The 20,993-nt window shown below is 38.8% G+C and overlaps 1 protein-coding gene across 5 annotated transcripts in view; it reads right to left on the bottom strand.

Moving 5' to 3' along the window:
- Positions 1-20,993, bottom strand: part of ENOX2 (ecto-NOX disulfide-thiol exchanger 2) — a 299,872-nt gene that overhangs the window by 36,517 nt on the left and 242,362 nt on the right. For all 5 annotated transcript variants that reach the window (XM_012458755.2, XM_012458756.2, XM_064361158.1 and 2 more), the window contains 3 exons: positions 12,723-12,956; positions 9,932-10,144; positions 7,862-7,968 (listed from right to left, as the gene is read on the bottom strand). In XM_012458755.2, the coding sequence (XP_012314178.2) occupies positions 7,862-7,968; positions 9,932-10,144; positions 12,723-12,956 (554 nt within the window). The remainder of the gene's footprint in view (positions 1-7,861; positions 7,969-9,931; positions 10,145-12,722; positions 12,957-20,993) is intronic.

Genomic DNA, 20,993 nt, shown 5'->3' with positions numbered 1-20,993 from the left:
GGCTAAATTTCTAATAGAAAACCCATAGCCTTTATGGCCTAAGAACTCAAGGAGAGTTCAGGGCAATTACTGCAACTGGAAAATAAGAAGGGAATCCCAGAAAGAAGACAATAGAGGCAGGGGGAAAGAACTTCAAATTCTGTATATAAGACCTGCTCAAATGTCTGCATGATACCTGAGCCAAGAAAGCACAAGGAAGATTCCAAACAGCACAGCTAAGGCTAAAAGAACTGAAATGACAACTAAGCTTCTATCCAAGATATAGAATTCCCATCTCGAATCCAACCAGGTAAATTGACCATTAAAACAAAAGAAAACCAAGTCAACATTCTTTGAAGGAACATAGCAGAATCCAGAGTCTTCACAACATAATAGCCATAATATTTAGGATACAGCCCCAAATTACTTGACATATAAAAACTGGAAAGAGATGGCCCATTTCTAAAAGAAAGGACAATTAACGGACACCAACGCTGAAGTAACCTAGATGTGGTAATTTAGCAGACAAGAAATTAAATCAGCTATTATAACTATGCTTATGATGTAAAGAAAATATAATGAATGAAAATATAGAAAATCTCAGCAGAGGAATAGAAATTTTTAAAAGGAGCCAAGAGTTCTTTTGTCTGAAAATGAAAAGAATCAAGGATTCTTTAAAAAAATTTCTATTCCTCTGCTGAGATTACCTATCCTTTCATTCATTATGAGCATATTTCTGTTATATCACTGAGAATAGTTATAATAGCTGCTTTGTAATCCTTGTCTGATAACTACCACATCTGGGTAATTCTATAGCTAGAAAATGATATCTGAAATAAAAATAACCAGACAAGCCTAAAAGTAGAATATAGATGACAGAATAATGAGAGAATTTAAAGAGAGAGAAATACAAACATATCCAACCTGAAGAACACAGATAAAGATATATATATTTAAAAAAACAGAGTCTTGGGATCTTGTGAGATTGCATCCAAAGGTCTAAGATACATGTAAATAAAACCGCAGAAAAAGAGGAGATAAAAAATAATTTAAAAAGATTTGAAGAAACAAGGGTTGGCAATTTCTGAAATTTGATGAAAGACATTAATCTACATATTCAAAGAGCTCAGTGAACCCCAAGCAGGATACGTGTGAAAAAAGCACATCATATTAAAACAGCAGAAAGCTAAAGAGAAAACTCTGGAAAGCGGCCAGAGAAAAGTAATACATTATATAGAGGGGAACAACAATTTGAATACTTTGACTTCCTTCAGAAACAATTTAAGGCCAGAACTCAGTGAAATAAAATTTTTAGAGTTCATGAAAAAATACAAATATCCATTTATTCAGAATTCTATATTCAGAGACAAATTCTCTCAAGAATAAAGCTGAGGTATATTTTCAGACAAAATTAAATGAAAGAATTCATCACCAACAGGCTTGCACTATAGAAAATGCTGAAGAAAGTTCTTCAGGCTGAAGGGAACTGCTAACAGATATAAACACAGACCTTCAGGGAGGCATGAAAAACACTGAAAATGATCAAGATCCCATGAGAAAAGTCACTTTAAAAAGGTAAGCACAATAAGTTTGCATTTTGAAACAGCTTGCAATCATTTAGAGGCCAATTAATGGCTGTCAGAGGCTCCTCAGCACTGAACTGAGAATTCCTTGCTTGGATTAGCCTGTACTGGGCTGTACAAAGGAAATATCTGAAGTTGTCTGTGAAAATTGCCTCCATTTAGGGGAATTATATATATTTCAAATGAATTTTTAAATAATTGATGATATAATTAGTCATTAATCCAACAAAAATCCTCCTTTTTATTCGTTTTATCAGGAAAAGTAATGATTTCTAACTCAAGTTTTTACTAAAAATAAATAAAAGACTATTTTTGAAAAAGTGAGCTATTTAGTATCACGGCTGATAAGAATAGAAAAAGAAGATGCTAACATAGCATCTCCCATGTGCTTCAGGGGCATTACTTAAAATAGAATAAAATAATGACTTGCTTGAGAAAAATGAACTTTAAAGGGGTGTGTCAAGAGATTTGCTTTGTCTTATTCAAACTCATTGGACAGAGAACAATAAAGGAATTTCTCATTTCTGATAATTCATTCTATCTCAGGAGTCTGATTTTCAGTTATCACCAAAGAGCTGTTATGGGGAAAGGTGATTAAAATGAAGTTTGTCATTGGCAAATTAGAATATTGTACAACTTACTGCATCAGGAAAAGTCATGGCTTTCTAGTTGCCTAACAAAAATGTAGACTGTTAGAAAGTATAAGCAGAGACCAACTCTCAGTTCACAAACATGTCACATAACCCTGTGAAAGCTATTGTGTTTCTCAGAAGACTAAAGTATGTTCCTTCTAGGGAAATGTCCCAGAGCAGGAATATCTGACAGCTAAGACATGTCCTCCAGCTTTTCAGCATCCACAAAACATCTTTACGCTTTCAGCTGGGCAAAAAAGTATAATCTTTTCTTAGAAACATAAAAAGTTCAAAAACTATGTGATACAGCTTATCTAGAGTCTTTCACATCCTCAGAAATCCCCAGATACATAACAGACCTATGAACAAATTTTACCTAAATGTTTCAAAGTACTTCAGGAATAAGAATCGCCAATTGCTTTAACTGATAATAAAATAAGGATAAGAAAAACTCAGGGGTATGTTTCCCTAAGTTGTTCAGTCAGGCAGGCAAAGTGGCAGAGCTCAGAGCCCCCACTAGACAATCCTTTCTAGCTACAAAGAAACACAGGCTCATATCATTGTTCTTCTAGAAATACCCAATACTATATCACACGCATGGGAGATAAAGAGAACAGCAGAGGTTATGGGGTAGTATAGTAAAGTAAGCTTATTGGGAACATTTAGTAAGTGACAGTACCCCCAAAAATAAGGAGTGAGGTTTTAATTCTTTGAAAATCTTTCCCTTAAAACACTTGATGTCTGAGCTACTTGTTTTCTGTATTCTCTTGTTGGATCAGAAAAGTTCTACTTTGGGAAGGAAACCCTAACTAATACCTTCAGAGTGAAGGGCTAAAAGGTGACATGAACCTGAGGAAGGCATTCTACCTAGTTTGGACATAGGTGCAGGCAGGAGAAAATCTCTGAGCCACTGAAGAGCAGACAGCAAAGAAAATAGCTGTCTCCCAGATTTGCCCCATTTCCCATCCTGGCATTTTGAATCCAGTGCTGAAACCAAAAGAGTGGCAATGGTATGCAGAAACATTTTTCAGCAGTTTGCATTTATAAATCTCTACCTGAAATTGACTGGCTCACATCACTGGTAGACTACATCAAAAAAGGTAAGATAGCCCTCCTGAAGTTTTTATACCGTTCTCTTGCCCACAGTAGATCTGTGATATTTTTCATTTCAACAGTGAACTGTTAGTGATTTCTGGAAGCACATTATAATGACTTTGTGTCTGTTGTAACAATAACTTTTTCTGAAGCTTAGAAATTCACACACTACTCTATAATGGGGGACAATGCACTTTCATATAGAATGAAACTGAAATCTGAGACAGAAAAATACATGAAAAAATTTTTGATTTATCATAAAGTAAGCAAATCATAAATCATTACACATTAATTATCTAACTATAGTTTCACAAGAATTTATGTGGATTTAAATTAATCTCATTCATGTTTTATGATAGGAACATGATTACCAGAAAATCAAAGTTCCTTATTAAATGTGTAACAAAATTCTACTTACCTAGACTTTCTTTCTTTCTTTTTTTAGTTTTTTTTTTTTAACAGGGTCTTGCTCTGTCACCCAGGCTGGAGTGTAGTGGTGTGATCATGGCTCACTATAGCCTCGACCTCCTGGGCTCAAGCGATCCTCCTACCTCAGCCTCCCAAGTAGCTGGGACCACAGGTGTGGGCCACCACACCCCGATATTTTTTGTATTTTTTGGAGAGACGGGGTTTTACCATGTTGTCCAAGCTGGTCTCAAACTCCTGAGCTCAAGCAATCTGCCTGGATCAGCATCCCAAAGTACTGAGATTACAGGCATGAGCCACCGTGCCTGGTCTAAGACTTTCAATATTAAGAGGAAAATTGGTGGAGAAGGGATCAGACAAGGGAATGGGAAGAAGCAGAGGATGGGGAGATAGCTTCTACACTTACGTAAAAATTTGATTCTGAGATACCATTTAATATAATGAAGCAAGTACAAACTCAGTTTCTTAATTAATGTCTATTGCATGATATATAGTGGAAATACAAATTAGGTTGATCCAAATTGTGTTAGATGTTTTTCAATGGCTGAAGGCCAATAACTGGTGTTAGTGCAGATGGGTCCTAAACCAAGGGTATGCGGATTATTTGAATATCTATCCGTAAACAGTTCTTCAGAGTTTGAAATGGTAGGCCTGTAATTCTAGAAAGAAAGTTATTTTAGCAATCACAGTATTTCATTTTACAACAGTACTAGCAATCATCAAGTCCCGTTTCCTCTAGCCCAATGGTGTCAAAGCTCATCTGAGGGAGGAGATAAGAGGTTATCTCCTAGGGCTTATTGTTATGGCTCTAGTTTTTATACATTATCAAAGCATTAGCTTCTAATCTAGGCCAGTTAGAGAGAAACACATAGGTTTTCAGTGATTCTGTAGAAAAAGAGATCCTACAACACACAGAACTGCCAGTAAGGTCATTGTAGAAACCAACTTTTAGTAAGGGGAGGGACTTTAGCCTTCTCCTAATACCCTTTTCAGTTGTGTTAGCAGGGACCTCATATACATATAAATCAGGAAAGTAAAGCAATGAAAAAGACTCATTAGCAACCTAGTCTGCTTGACATATACTAAGAAAGGCAGTGTCTAAGCTCCTCAAAGGTAGAAAGTTTTTCTTCATATTCTATATCCTTTCTCTCAGCAGAGTAAGACTACGTTGGCTGCTGGTAGAAGGATGTCAATGAGACAAGCAACAGGTACTTTGTGACATGAGAATATCATTGGTTGACTTGTTCTCAGATGCAACTGGTAAAAAAGTTGAACATCAGAAACTTTCACCTTCATGAAACCCTTGGCTTATGAGTTGTATGTAGCTTGGATGCCTAGGTCAAAAATAAGCCAGCTGATTAAGTTTTTGAGATGTTCTGATTTTCAGGGAGTGCTAAGAGGCAGCGACAATTTAAGAGGATGATTTATTTATTTCCCACAGCATACCTCCTTTTAGTCTTCATAGTTGCGTGCTATCAAGTAAAAGTTTGCAGAGGTAAAAAAAAAAAAAAAAACAAGGACGAAAATGAAAACAAAAACAAACTATGACTTAAAGAGGCACCAACATAAAATGAAAGAGATCTTTTAGGTTTAGGGAATGCAATACCAGAGGAAGGTTATGAGCTATCTCCCACTTTCAGCTGTTGTACTGAACAAGATTTGAGATATTCAAGGTGGACCTTAATTTAATTCAATCAAACAAGCAGGAAGAATTTTTGGGGATTTCTACAGTCTACAAGTCACATCATGAAACATGTAGCTCTTGGAAAGTCATGTTGGTCACATACTTTATCATCACCACTCTGCCAAGGAAGTTCTGTTACAATATCGGGTAATAGGGTACAAATATCTCAGTTCTCTGTAGGTCCTAAGAGTCTCTAGCTCAGTAGTATGTATAGCTATCTCTACTGTGAGTCTAATTAAACTCAAGTATATACTCACCAGATAAATAGGCTTGAAATATTAATGGCAAAAACTGCAATTACTTTTGTACCAACCTAATAACTACACAGATCCTTGAGGAATATAATATTGATGGGTAATATTTTATGGCCTCATAGTTTACAAAAGTGTTGTGACCTAGGCAAATCAGCATTCCAACCAGAGGCTCCCTTCCTCCTGCAAAAAGGCAATGTTGTACTGTCAGGGCTTTCCTTAAAGGGTGGGGCCGTTCAGCCAACTTCTTTTAACCCAAAGAGGGCTTAGAAGTGTATGTGTATCAAAGGGAACGTAGAAACTTAATGCCATATTGCTTTTCTACAATCATAAGACCTATTGAGCATTTTTCTCTCGACTTTTATTCTTCTGAACTGAAGACTGGATATTTCAAATTTAGCGTGTGAAATTCCACTCCTCTTGATCACTTTCATTACCCTTCTGGCTGCCTGAAGGCAAAGATCATTTCATTCTATGTTGCCCATAATAGTGCTTGAGATAGAGAAAGTGATCAGTAAACATTTGAATCACAAAGTTGAATTTTGTTTGTTGAAGGTGAACATGAGGCAGCCCAAGGATTCTAAAACCATTTTGTGCTACAGTAAGATAATAGCTTCCTTTTTTACCTAATTCTTTAAAAAACAAGTAAAGATGCTATTGGCTTTTTCTGACTCTACCTACCCATTAGATGAATGTCTTCAGGGATTTCTCTCTAGTGACTCCCAGATCCCTTTGCTGTGCTGGAATTGATGGCTCAGATACTATCAGTTTATAAACAGGGTTTGGCTTATTTTCTCCTAAATGATTTTCATGGTTTTCGAATTATTCTCACACAAACAATCTAATATATTCTCGTGATGGACAGAGAGAAATTATTATCTTTACTTTATAGGTTAAGAAACAAAGATTCACAAAGGTTAAATGACTAGCTCAAGACCACAAAGCATTTTGCACCAGAGCTCACAGTGAGAAGAATAATTTCTAGTCCATTTGGTAGCTTTGTAATTTTGTGTAAATCACTTAACATTTTTATGTTTCAGTTTTCCTGCATGTAAAGCATGAATTCTATACCTACTCACTAACTCTTATGAAGTTTTTAATAAAAACTGAAGTAATACTCTATTTTTCAAACTGTTTACACATTTCCTAACTCATCTAATCCCAGAAGACTGGTTTCATTATTGTCTTTAATTTACAGGCGAAGAAATAGAGACTGACAAAGGCTGAATAAGCTGCTCAGTCACACAGCTCTAACGTCAGAGCTGAGATTTGAATTCATGTTTGGCTCTGAGTTTGATACTTTTTTCACTCCACCATGTCTATTGTGAGACTCACACAGGTGAGATAACCGATGTGAAAGCACATTATAAATGTAAATATCTTTTAAATGCTATTTAAAAGTTAAGGAATATGACAATTTACATTGATAGATATAATGGGACTGCTACCAGGCTGGCAAAGAGGACCAGAAATGTAGTTGAAAAAGTTGCTGCATATATAAATTGAAAATATTAGGGGTTGGTAAGGAAGTTGCCCATAGGAATAGGAGGGCTTGAGGCATATGTAACAGGATTTCCAATGGCAGATCAGTGAAATATCCCATCTCGATTTTTAATCTTTGATTCAGAATAGCAAACTAATCATATCACATTTATTCTAGTGTTATGCTAAAAACGTCAGTTGAGTATAAGCAGAGAGGTGTGTGACAACCTTAACCTAAGATCAGGGTCCTGTTACCCTTAAAGCATCCACCTATAAAGATGACTAAATGAATTTGATAAAAGCAGCTCAGAAATTTCAATGATCCAGTGTAACACCAGGCAGCTTCCGTCCTCCACTGTCAAGACACTAAAAAATGTAAGGCAGCCCCAATATTACTAACACTAGAAGTGCAGGTCACTAATTATTGTTGTACTCAAGACTAGCTAGCTTAGAGAAGTAAACTTATAATTATCCCAGCTGCATTTTCACTAGCCAGGTTTCCATCCAGCAGAATGCATTCACCACAGCACATTCACCATTTATTACCCTTTTGACAGCAGGTGGTCTGGACACAGTGACAGGCTATAGAACATGTCTTAGTGTTTCATTAGGGCCTTGTGTGACCATGGGAGCTTGGCACTATTTAATTCTGGCTAAACTCCAAATCAATAACTTGTTAAAGAAAGAAACTGTCCCCCTGAGGGGCTACCAGAATAAAAAGTCACCAACCTCAGCTTGTTTGCACCACACGCTGATGTTTTTACGCTGGGCTTTTGTGAAGTGGTCCCATGCCTTCTGCTTGGAGGCAGAATGGTACACAGCCACTATCTGCTCAACTGCAGCATTGAATCAGTAGTTGGATCAGGCCAGAGTATCATCCGGGATGGAAAAAGAGAGGAAAAAAGAAATGAAATAAAAGAGAAGCATCAGGCTCGTTGTATCTTCTTGTTATGACACTATACTAGGCTGTGGTTGTGCTTGGAAAAGACTACATGTGTTGGGGTACTGTGATTTTAAAGCGGACTCAAAGGAAAAGACATCAACATACAGAAAGACAAAAGGGAACACCAGAGGTTTAGGGTAAAGTGGTAACAACTGGAGTTTGAATACAGGCAGTGTGAATTCATGGAGGCAGGAGAGGAATAGTCCTAGCAAATGCACTTTAATTTAGTCTTGTCTTTAGTGTACTAGCAACTCTGCACAGCATGAAGAAAATGGCAAACTGTACCGGAACTTTCTACCCCTGGCTCCTTTCATAGCCCGCTGATATAAACTTGGATTCCTTGCTTCAACAGAATTCATGCCTTTACTATTCTGAGGTATGTTTAACCAAAAGCATCAGATCAAAACCTAAGATGGACTGAATCCTTTTAAAGTCTACCTAGATAGACTGTTGACTGGAGAAATATAAGTTTTAGGAAAGAATACAATGTAAGTGTGGTCCTAGAGAGTATTTTTCAAGGTCTCTTAAAATGCCAAACAGGGAAATGTATGCAGATATTCTGGGGCTTTATCCCAATCAGTTCAAGAGAGGGAAAGCTTAGACATGACTCTTAGGGGAAAAGAAAAGCAAGACAAGAGCCCCTGTCTGGTTGGGTGTTCACATTAAGAAAATCCAGAGGTGGTGTTTTTTTTTTGGCCCTGTTTGCACCCTGTCTTCTAATGACTTAAGGATTTATATTCCCATGATGCATGCTGCTTTCTCTTTTTTCAAATTTTATCCTGAAATCCTGAAGACATGTGCTTTTGCCTCCTGGATTTTATGCCCATGTATACTTTCAAAATACAAGTGGCAAATGAAACAACTCCCCCTTAATCACAATTATGTATGAGTCAAGTATAGGGAAGTCAAGTTTGGAAAAAGTGGACCATAATTGTTTAAAAGCAAAGTCATAAAATTGTACTCTTATTCTTAAGGTGAATACACTTATTACTGAAAAAATACAAGTATAACTGGGGTCTGTTGGGGGGAACCAGGGGAGGGACAGTGTGGGGTAGGGAGTTGGGGAGGGATAACATGGGGAGAAATGCCAGATATAGGTGATGGGGATGGAGGCAGCAAATCATATTGCCATGTATGAACCTATGCAACAATCCTGCATGTTCTGCACATGTATCCCAGAACCTAAAGTGCAATAAAATATATATTAAAAAATGAGTGTATAATTTTATAATGTGGTAAGCAAAAAATTACTTAATAATTTATCTGATCTGGCTCATTTCAGAGACCTTAGATAGGTGTGGAGCAGAACTTTTTGAAAATGGCCATGTTGGTAGCTTCTCACCTCCTCCCACTGTCTATGACATCCAGCAAAGGTAGTAGAAGAAAGGAAACTAAATCAAAAATGTGGAAGTAGCAAATTTGGTTTTTATTCAATCACCTTGGGAAATATAACTGTATTGATCATTGAAATGGAGTTTCTGAAAGGCATATTACATGATGATAATGATACAAATCTGAAGCAAAGCAGATTTAAAATGCTACATCGTAACTCTATCAATAAAATACCCAGCCCTCTATTGAGGCCCAGGGCTGTAAAAGTACAGGATGTGGCCTAAAGTTCAGTGTTCCTAAGAAGGTGAAGTACATATACCACAGAAGATGAAGCTAGCAGGTGCCCACATTCCTGTGAAACTGGAGCTTGGGCATTTGACAATATAAGGAGAGCACAAGGCAGTGAAAAAGGGAGCCTTGAGACTTCACACAAGATGGCTCTGGAGACCTAGGCTCCTGTAGAGAGCAAGTGACTAAGTGAAGTGACTTATCATCATTCCAGCAGAACTCTAAGTTCCACTCACATTGAATGAGAATTCCAGAAAGGGCTTGCTTGAACTTCTCCTTTGCTTCTTCCATATCTTTCTCATGGGCAGCTTTCTCATTCACCAGGCGGCGGACGTGGCTGTTGGCCGACTGGATCATGGAGTAGAAGTTGTTGGCACTACGACGGTTTACCTCTCCTCGCTCTATCCAGGTGAGCAAGGTCTGCACAGCTTCTGAGAATTTGGAATCATCTGAAAAAAATTATGTTTATAGCCAACAAAGGTAAGCGAATTTTGATCTATTTTCCCAACATGCTGGCAAAGAGGCCATTGTGGTTTTTGGCAGTGGTGGTTAAATGAATTGCTGAGGATGAGGAGCCACACATACACACAGGTGCACACACAGGCAGCAGGCAGGCAGACAAACAGGAGGAATGGAAGGCTCAATGTAGTCAGATTGGTTGTGTCTATGATGAATTTTCAGAAAGAGAAATGTTTCCTTGAAAAAAGTTTTCTGTACTGATATATAGCTTTCATGTATTGCAAATTTCTTACCCTCTCTGATTGTGTGTGTGTGTGTGTGTGTGTGTGTGTGTGTGTGTGAGAGAGAGAGAGAGAGAGAGAGAGAGAGAGACAGAGAGAGAGAGAGAGAGCATGGGTGGAGGGGAGAGAGAGACAGAAGAAAAGATGAATTAGTGAGGGGCTTCAGAATTCTACAGTCCTGTGTTTTAATGAGGAAAAACAAACTTGAATCCTGAGTTTAACTTAAATTTGACAGTAACTTTACCTTGGATCCATGCAACTACAGCATTGGAAGGAGCCTCAGGGAAGAGTTAAGTGGGTTATTCTTTAGATACAAACATGTACATCTTCGACTTTTATATATCACTCCTGCATTCCATCCACAGCCCCAGGCCTTCCACTTAGTCCCAGTCATGATCTATTTTGATGCAATTCATTTTATTTCTATATTTCTCCACATCCTTTTTTCTTTTGCCTGAGGAACCCTCCATGTAGATTTCTGCAGCTACTTAAGAGTTATTTTGTGATTAGTTAAGATAGCAGAGAAGCTCTTCCAAAGTTTCTGGTTCAGCTCCCCAAGATAGCCACATATACATTCTACTCTTAAAGGCTGCAGAGAGGGAGAGTCCATTAATATCTATTGAAGCCCAATTCAAGGACTTCACATCCTTCTCTGGCTAGAAACCCTTATGTCAAATGGAAATTTCCTTCATTGCAATTTGAATTTCTTGCCTTTTGCCCTTTTTTTCAGTGCAGACTTATAACAAGCAGTCAGCCTCCCCTTTACAGCAGCTTTTCACTTTATTACTTAGATATAGACTTTATGTTGATGCTCAGTTTTTGCTTCTCTTGAGGGTCAAATACCCATTAAATTCATTTTTTAAAAACGTAAACTAATTTGTTTGGTGTTGTGTGAATAGGCAAGTCTTGGACCTGGCATCTTAGCCAATGCTTTCTTTCAGCCTTTCTAGTTTTTCAAAATGTACCATTATTTCTGTGCCTCTATTCTGGACTCTAGGTTTTCTGCTTTTCCCTTAAAGAAAGTCAAAATCAATTTCTTACATGTGTGAATCCCTTAGGCTATGTGGTACAAACATGTCTGGTGAAGGAGACCTATTTGGAAAGTGTAGGATTACCAGTATCTTGCTGACCTGAGAGGACACGAAGCAGGGAAAATTCATACCATTAGAGCTGTATTGGTGTTATCAATAAGAGCAATGGGACACCAGCATTCATTCAATAAAATCATCTATACTCAGAAAATGAGAAAGACTGGATTTGAGCTACTAAGACTAGAGACCAGGCAGAGCAATTAATGCTCAATTAACAAAATGGCTGAGAGTCAAACAAGGGGAACAAGAATGAAAACTAATGGGAAAGCAGCCTGATTAAGCAGTCTGATTAAGCAAGTCTCCACAGTCACTGTTTTAAATAAATTGGCCTTTAAAAGTGATTTAAAAGTCTTTATTTTTTAGTTGGTGGTGGCTAACTCTTTGAGTAATCTAAGAAGAACATACACCATGACTACTTTCTGGGCCTCCATTTTCTCATCTTTAAAAAGAGAATTTTGGCTGGGCGTGATGGCTCACGCCTATAATCCCAGCACTTTGGGAGGCCGAGGCGGGTGGATCACGAGGTCAAAAGATCGAGACCATCCTGGCCAACATGGTGAAACCCCGTCTCTACTGAAAATACAAAAAAAAAACAAAAAACAAAATTAGCCAGGCGTGATGGCACGTGCCTGTGGTCCCAGCTACTCAGGAGGCTGAGGCAGAAGAATTGCTTGAACCCAGAAGGCGGAGGTTGCAGTGAGCTGAGATTGCGCCACTGCACTCTAGCCTGGTGACAGAGCAAGACTCCGTCTCAAAAAAAAAGAGAATTTTACCAGAGTTTTTCAGGATCACATCAAATCCTATCCTGATTCACTCATTTGACTTGGAATTCAAACCTAACTTGTATCCACTACAAAAGAGGGCACTTACAGGTCACAAGTCATAGATCATGCCTAAAATTTTCTGATGTGGAAAAGTGAAGGAAACTTGTTTATTCCTAGTCACCTGATGTCTGAAGAGAAAAATGCCATCCCTTGAGACAATGAAGGAGCAGAGACACAGGTAGTAGGGATAAATTTCCAGGTTCTTGAGTTACTACTAAGTTCACCTCTCTATCTGCAAGGCTCTAACACAAGAAATGTTTAGAGTCCATCAGTAGGAAACTCAAAGTTAACTGCCAACAATGCAATTATATTTATTACACTTCTCTAAAGATAAGAGTTCTTTTAATCATGAAGTTTGAGTGCCTTTGATACCTTTTAATTTTTCAGCAACAATGCTGCATTCGTGATCTGAATAGTGGACCACTGGGGGCGGAGATGGTGGACGCAATCTTTCTTCTTCCATTCTTCTACGATGGCGCTCCTCTCTGGCTAGCATACGCTGTTTACACTCCCACTCATACAGGTCATCTCGAGCCTGTGCGAAATCAACGTGGAGTCTGCCTGTGTCTTTCTTGTCAGTACTAGAGCCCAGGCGAATGCGGTAACCTAAATTCATAGGAGAGTAAAAGGGAGAGGAGAGAGTAAGATAGAAAGTGTGTGTGTGTGTGAGAGAGAGAGAGAGAAAGGCATGAATGACTATAAATACTTTTCCAAGTTCAGTGTTTGAGATGTCACGGCAACAGTTGCAAGTGACCACACAACTCCAAATTCTCTCTCCATGCTTAGCAAGGTAAATCATCAAAAGATTCTGATTATCTCTGATAATAGGTCACATTCTATGGGTTGGGTCAGTCTTGTTCTTAAGAGTTCCATTCTTTCATAATATCTTACCTCTGGCTGAGGGTGGCTCTGGGGTAATGGTATCAAGCATGATCCTTATATGGCACCAAGGGCTGGGAAGAATGGAAAAAGGTGGCCTCAAATGATCTTGTCTTTAAGTAAATTCAAGAGTGTCCATTATACTGTCACAAAGATTTTGGTAAAACTTAAATGCACTAACTTGGTATTTTAATCCCTAAAATTGCTTCCTAGAAGCATTTGTCAACTCTGAACCTTTTTATTCCTGAAAAAAAAAAAAAAGATGGGGAGTGGTATGTGACTCAGGTGACATATAATTTGGGATCCTTAAAAAAAAAAGATGCAGTGTGATTATAATATAGTAGTATAGGACTGGGATTCAGAAAACCAGTATTCAACACCCTACCTCCTGTTTTTGTGCCAGCTATACTTACCCAAGTCATGTCTCTTAACAAAAAGTGGGGAAAAATTAAGTACTTTTTGTTTCAAGAGCTCAGCTAGATATTTCCACATCAATTTATCTCATTTCACTCTCAGCACAAGCTTGCAGGGTAAACATTTTACCAAACAGAAAATTGAGCATCAAAAGAGGTTAGGGAGGTTAAATAGCTTGCCCTGGATCAGACAATTAGCAAACAGTAGAGCTGGCCCTTGAATCTAGGACGTTAGACTCCAAATACACTGTGGTATCCTCTATTCCAACCTGTCTCTCAAGAATAATACCCAACATAGACTTTTGCTTCTGGCTAAGATAGAGTAATAGGGGTTAGATTTGCCCTCCTACCTTAAACAACTAAAAATATGGATTAAATATATGAAATAATGCTTTTTAAAGACACTGTACATAGACAATGAAGACAGGGATCACTGAGAGACAAAAACCAAATGAAGTGATCCCTATGAATGCCCCAGCTTATTTCCTGGAGAGTTTCTGGGCCTCAGCAAAGGGAGAGGAACTCAGGCAGGACATGACGGTATTCCCAAGTTGAGGAGACAGAACTGGGAGTCTAGGGAGACTATGGAAATAGAGTTCATAAGGCAGAGTACCAGAAAGAAAGAGCTTCAGAGATATGCAGAGGGTCCACCACTATTATTTAGCTGAGTACTAATGTCTATGTGCGTGGGAAACTACCTGAGCATTAGAGATAACAATCCCTGAAGCTTCCACAGGATTGAGAACAGTTCCTTTCCCCACCAGCCAGAGCAGAAAAATTCACACTTCTGGTACTGGGTGATCAGGAGAGTTCTGCCTTAATAGTGGAGAAAAATTGGCCCTAGAGTAAACTGCTCTGGTCTTACTGAACAAAGATTAAGAAGCAAGACCTAAAAGGACCAAAATTTTCCCAAGTTACTTAACGGCATTTAGAACAAAGCTCAAGACTATAGAAATAAAAACATCTGTCACCAAATAAGGTAAACTTCAATCAAAAAATTACCTGGTATGCAAAGATGCAGAAAAATATGACCCATAATAAAGATTTTAAAAATCCACCAATCTGGAGAGGGAAGTTCCAAGATGGTCGGTTAGGTGAAGCTCAGGATTGCAGCTCCGAGTGAAGGTGCAGAGGGTGAGTGGATGCCGCATTTCCAGATGGATTTTTATTGCCCACAGACCAGGAGATTCCCAGGTGGAGGAGCCCCATGGGTTGCAAGGGCGGCTGTTTTGGCCAGCGCGGCTGTTTTGCCTGCACCCAGGCGCAGCTGCTCCCTGTGCAGAGTAAACGGGACTGTGTTCCCACTTAGCCAGAAAAGGGAGCTGAAACAGGGAGCCAGGCCAGGAGATTCCCAGGCAAAAAAAGCGCCGTGAATCTCAGAGCCGCGGTTTCAGCCGGCGCAGTGGGTCGCTGCACGGGAAATCACACAGATCCCGGCGCCTATTAAACAGGCGACCAGGACACCTGGGAGAGAGCTGACAGTTCAACTAAAAAACAAAAGGCTCTGAGGCAGGGAGCCAGGCGATCAGGCCCGGCTGGTCCCACCCCCACAAAATCAAAAACAAAAACAAAAAAAAAGAGATTGGAAACGCTCTGGGTTGAGAGTTTCACAGCAAGCACAGCTGAACCCGGGATGGTCCAGCTCTGTGGGGGAGAGGCGTCCACCATTATGGCGGCACTCTATCATTACAGAGACAGTCCACCATTCCTGGGGCAGCCTGCAGTTATATTATAAACAACCCTATGCCTACAAATTTGATCATTTAGATGAAATCATTGGTCATTAGAGAAATGCAAATCAAAACTACATTGAGATACCATCTCATGCCAGTTAGAATGGCGATCATTAAAAAATCTGGAGACAACAGATGCTGGAGAGGATGTGGAGAAATAGGAACACTTTTACACTGTTGGTGGGAGTGTAAATTAGTTCAACCATTGTGGAAGACAGTGTGGCGATTCCTCAAGGACCTAGAAATAGAAATTCCATTTGACCCAGCAATCCCATTACTGAGTATATATCCAAAGGATTATAAATCGTTCTACTATAAGGACACATGCACACGAGTGTTCATTGCAGCATAGTTTACAATAGCAAAGACCTGGAACCAACCCAAATGCCCATCGATGATAGACTGGACGGGGAAAATGTGGCACATATACACCATGGAATATTATGCAGCCATCAAAAATGATGAGTTCGCGTCCTTTGTAGGGACATGGATGAACCTGGAAACCACCATTCTCAGCAAACTGACACAAGAACACAAAATCAAACACCGCATGTTCTCACTCATAGACGAGTGTTGAACAAAGGGAACACATGGACACAGGGAGGGGAGCACTATACACTGGGGTCTGTTGGGGGGGAATGGTAGGGACAGCTGGGGGTGGGGAGTTGGGGAGAGATAGCATGGGGAGAAATGCCAGATATAGGTGAAGGGGAGAAAGGCAGCAAATCACACTGCCACGTATGCACCTATGCAACAATCTTGCATGTTTTTCACATGTACCCCAAAACCTAAAATGCAATAAAAATAAAGAAAAAAAATTAAAGAAGCAAGCAAAGCTCTGATAAATTAAAAAAAAAAAAAAATCCACCAATCCAAACAGACCCAGAAGTGAGGCAGATAACTTAATTAGTAGATAAGGATATAAAAACAATGATGAAAATTTGATTTCACATGCTCAAGAAGCTAGAGAAAAGACTGACCATATTAAGGAGAAACAAAAAAGATATGAAAAGAGCCACAATCAAACAACTACAGACTTAAGCTACAATGTCTAAGTTAAAAAAACATCACCGGACAGGACTGATGGCAAGTTAAATGTTGCATAAGAAAAAAACTAATGAACCTGGGGACCCCCAGCACCTGAGCCTTCTGCCTGATCCCATCTAAGAGTTCTGCTGGTGACGGGGGGCCAGCCCACCCTCCCTATCACAGCCACCACCTGAACCCTGGGGGCCTAAGAATAAGCCTGCTGGTCCAGTCCCAGCGGAGTCCCTCCAGGTCCCATACACACCATCCAGTGGGTCACTTAGGAGTCTGGGAATTGGAGGACTGCTTAGCCCCATCCATCACTGCTGGCACCTGACCACTTCCCCTGAGGCCTGAGGTTGGGCCCAACCAGCTGATACCCCCTGAGCTTCCACTCACCCTCACACGCTGAAATGCAGAGCCCCTCCCATTATCTACACGAAGGTGTGTCAGAGAGCAGGTGAGCCACAAAGCTGGTTGTACTGGGCTGAGGAAGAGCTTCCTCCCCAAAGTCACTCCTCTCAGCTACCTAGTAGCCTAGAGATAGATAGACAGCATGTAAACTAAGTCAGGAGCCCCAGGACAAGGTTGTGATCCTGCCTGTCTAGGAAGTGGAGCTGATGCAGCCCCCTCATCCCGTTGAAGAGACCTCGGCACATTTTACCAAGAGTTCCCCTAGCCACTCCTGTCAGGGCTGCTGCCTGTGCTCATTATTGGGTTATTCGTGGGCGAGCCTGGTGGTCCAGCTCCACCCAGTTTTGTCCTGTATCTTCTCTCCCTGGACTGAACAGGGAACCCGGAATTTCACAGACCAGCCCATCACCTGAAAGAACAGACAACACCTCACAGTAAAAAAGATACAGCACACGCTAATCTTCTGCCACAGGTGGCTCTTACCTGTACACGCCACCTACTGGCCAGGAGATTGAACTGCATGGCACAATAGGACACCTGCTAACAGAAGTGCACAGGGTTAAAGAAGCAAAACCAAAGCACCCTACCCAGCATACGCTACAGTCACACCTTCAAGGGGGAAAAAGTCCCATCCAAATGAAATTAGATTCAAAAACAAGAAGTGACAGCTTCCTCAGGTGAGAAGGAACCAGTGTAAGAACTCTGGCACCATGAAGAAACAGAGTGTTGCGACACCCCAAAAAGATCACACTAGCTCTCTAGCATTGGATCCTAACCAAAATGAAAATGACAGATAAAGAATTCAAAATATGGATTGTAAGGAAGCTCAATAAGATTCAAGAGAAAGTTGAAAACGAACACAAAGCAATCAGAGAAACAATGCAGGATATGAAAGAAGAAATAAATATCTTTTAAAAACCCCAGAACTTCTGGAAATTAAAAATTCACTGAAGGAGTTAGAAAATACAGCTGAAAGCTTTCATAACAGGCTATATCAAGAAGAAGAAAGACTATCAGACCTTGAACACTGATCTTTTGAATTAATCCAGTCAGACAAAAATAATAAAAAAGGAATTTAAAACAATGAATAAAGCCTTTGAGAAATATGGGATTCTGTAAAGCCACCACATCTATAAGTAATAAGCATTTCTGAGGGAGAAGAAGAAAAAGTAAAACATTTGAAAAACATATTTAAGGGAATAATCCAGGAAAATTTTCTTGGTCTTGCAAGAGATGTAGACACCCAGGTACAAGAAACTCATAGAACACCTAAAAGATATTTTGCAAGAAGAACATCACCAAGGCATATAGGCATCAGACTATCCAAAGTGAAGGAAAAAATTCTGAAAGCAGCAAAAGAGAAGCATTTTTATTTCTTCTGTCTCACTGGATTATATGAAGATTGGGCTTTTGAATGTGTGAATTTAGTAATACTTTAAAATGTAAATGCAGGCTATCATCATAAGTGAAACAACTCAGAAACAGAAAATAAAATACCATGTGTTATCACTTATAAGTGGGAGCTAAACAAAGGATATACATAAAGATAGATAATAGACACTGGGGACTCCAAAAGTGAAGCGTGTGGGAGGGGGATGAGGGTTAAAAATTAACTATTGGATACAATAATCACTATTTGGGTGATGGGTATACTAGAAGCCCAAAGCTCACTATTATGTAATGTATTCATATAACAAACTTGCATAGGTACTCTCTGAATCTATAATGAAAAAAATGAATGAATTTGAAGACATAGCAATAAAACTATCTGTAATAAAATACAGAAGGAAAAAACACTGAAAAAAGGAAGAGAATACCAGTGAGCTGTGAGACAACTTCAAGGGGCCTAATATATGCCTAACTGGAGCACCAAAAGGGAGGGGAGAGAACAGAAAAAAATTAAAGAAATAAGGGGAGAAAATTTTCCACATTTGATCAAAACTCACAGATCCAAAAAGTTCAATGAACCCCAAGCATAATAAATAAGAAGAAAATCACACCAAAGCATATCATAACTGAATTGCTCAAAACCAGCAATAATACAAATATTTTAAAAGCAGCCATGGACAAAAGACACAATATGCACAGAGAAACACAGATAAAGATAGCATCACATTTCTTGTTGGATACAGTGCAAGCAAGAAAATGGTGGAACAACATCTGAAAGAGGAAAAACATCTTTCAAAAAGAAAGATGAAATACTTTTTCAAATCAATGTTGAAAGAATTCATTGGAAACAGATCTGCTTTACAAAAAATATTAAAGGAAATTCAAGCATAGGGAAAATGATACCAAGTAGAAATCTGAATCTATAGAAAGGAAGGAAGAGCATACATAATGTATGATTCCATTTATATAAAGTTCTAGAAAATGCACACTAATCTGATAGAGAACAGATAAATGGTTGCCTGAAGGTGGAGTGGGGAGGGGTAGAAGGACAGGATTACAAAAGGGGTATACAGGAAGCTTTTGGGGATAGTAGACATATTCATTATTTTCATTGTTGATGATGGTTTCACAGCTGAATACATATATAGAATATTATATAATTGTATTTTTAAAATATGTTAAGGTCACTTTATGTCAATTATTATACCTCATTAAAATTAAATTATTAATTATTATAGCTAATTAAAGCTGTTACAAAGAATAATATTACCACGTAATGCTAAAACTGCCATACATCCCTTTTAGAAAAAGGAAGAATGAATACATTTCATAAGCAAAACTTTATAGGGCTCTTTACAGTTTATAATACATTTGCACATCCATTCATCTTATCTGATCATCTGAGCTATCAGAAAAATGGGGCTATTAATGATTACCTTCCTACTCTCCCAGAACTGTAGAGAGGATCAAATAATAGGATGATATGAAAGCTCTACATAAACCTCACTAAAGATACTACAATGCTATGGGTTGGGTGCACTGTGCACAGTGCCAGAGCCTAAAGGTGCTCCAATTCCATCGGAAAAAAAAAGATTATCTCCACATTTTCTAGCCCCTTTTGTAAGAGATTTTTGTTTGTTTGTTTTAATTGCTTTCTTTTACAAAATGAGATAATAGCCACCCCATTCAGGAGATTGGTAGCACCTGTGCACTTTCAGGGGACAGATTCAAATTTAAAGGGAAAAATTTAGTTGTTTTCATATCACTGATTGAAATCCTCTTTCTTTTGGCAGTCCTAAGAATGTTTCTAGGAGGTGGCTGTTAACAGAGAGCTGATTTTGGTGATGTTTAGATGGATGCTTCCTGATCAGTATATTGTCTTTTAAGTACAACTATGCAGGGTTTTTTGAGACCTTTATGTTTTTATTAAAACAGTCTCATGGAATGCTCTGTTATCATTGTTAAGTGCTGTCGAATTTTCAGTAGTAGATTCTATAGCACTTAGCAATTATAATAAGAGTATTCTCCGTCTACCTCCTCCTTTCCTTCCCCATGTTACTAGCCTACTTTTTCAAACCTTTGTTAAATTTTCCTCTGCCTATTACAACAAGCTTCTAACTGACCTCCTCTCCTCTTTTTTCATCTCTCCTCTAATACAGTTTTATTCAGAGCTGTCAAATTAATCTTGCAGAAACAATTATCTTCCTTGTTCAAAAATTTCTTCAATTCCCTAGTACCTGAGGAGCAAATACCCAACAGTTAAGCCTTTCGGAGTGTGCTAATAACTGATGTTCTGACTCCTCGTCTCATGTCTACTTAGTAAACAAACCACTACTCACTGTTTCCTGAATGTTTGCCAAAGCTTACCACTTTTATACTTTTGCTCACACTGTTTTTATGTCCCATTGTCCACAAGCAAATGTTTTCCCTTTGTCAAAGACTTGGTCCAAAAGCTACCTTTCGTCATGCCCCCAGTTAGGAGTCAGGAATATTCTCATTCTTCCTCTCCTACCTTTATCCCTCACTTCTTCCTCTATGGCACTTGTCACTTTTTATCTCTTATTAGCAGTGTGTGTATTATATCAGTGTATTTAGTAATGCCTGGCACTAAATACATTTTTCCTTAATAAATAAATGGATGACTACATACTAACTCTAAATTCATTAAGGGGAAGAACTAGGTTTTACTCATTTTCTACTCTTCACAGCACCTAGTACAATAGTTTACACAAATAAGATGTTCAATAAGCACCTGTTATATGAACAATGATGCTGTCATCATAAAATGT

This window comes from Aotus nancymaae, unplaced genomic scaffold, assembly GCF_030222135.1.
Source record: "Aotus nancymaae isolate 86718 unplaced genomic scaffold, 86718_ANA_hifiasm-v0.15.2.pri h1tg000004l, whole genome shotgun sequence".
NCBI classification, from domain to species: domain Eukaryota; kingdom Metazoa; phylum Chordata; class Mammalia; order Primates; family Aotidae; genus Aotus; species Aotus nancymaae.
This window is presented reverse-complemented; position numbering and strand designations above follow the sequence as displayed.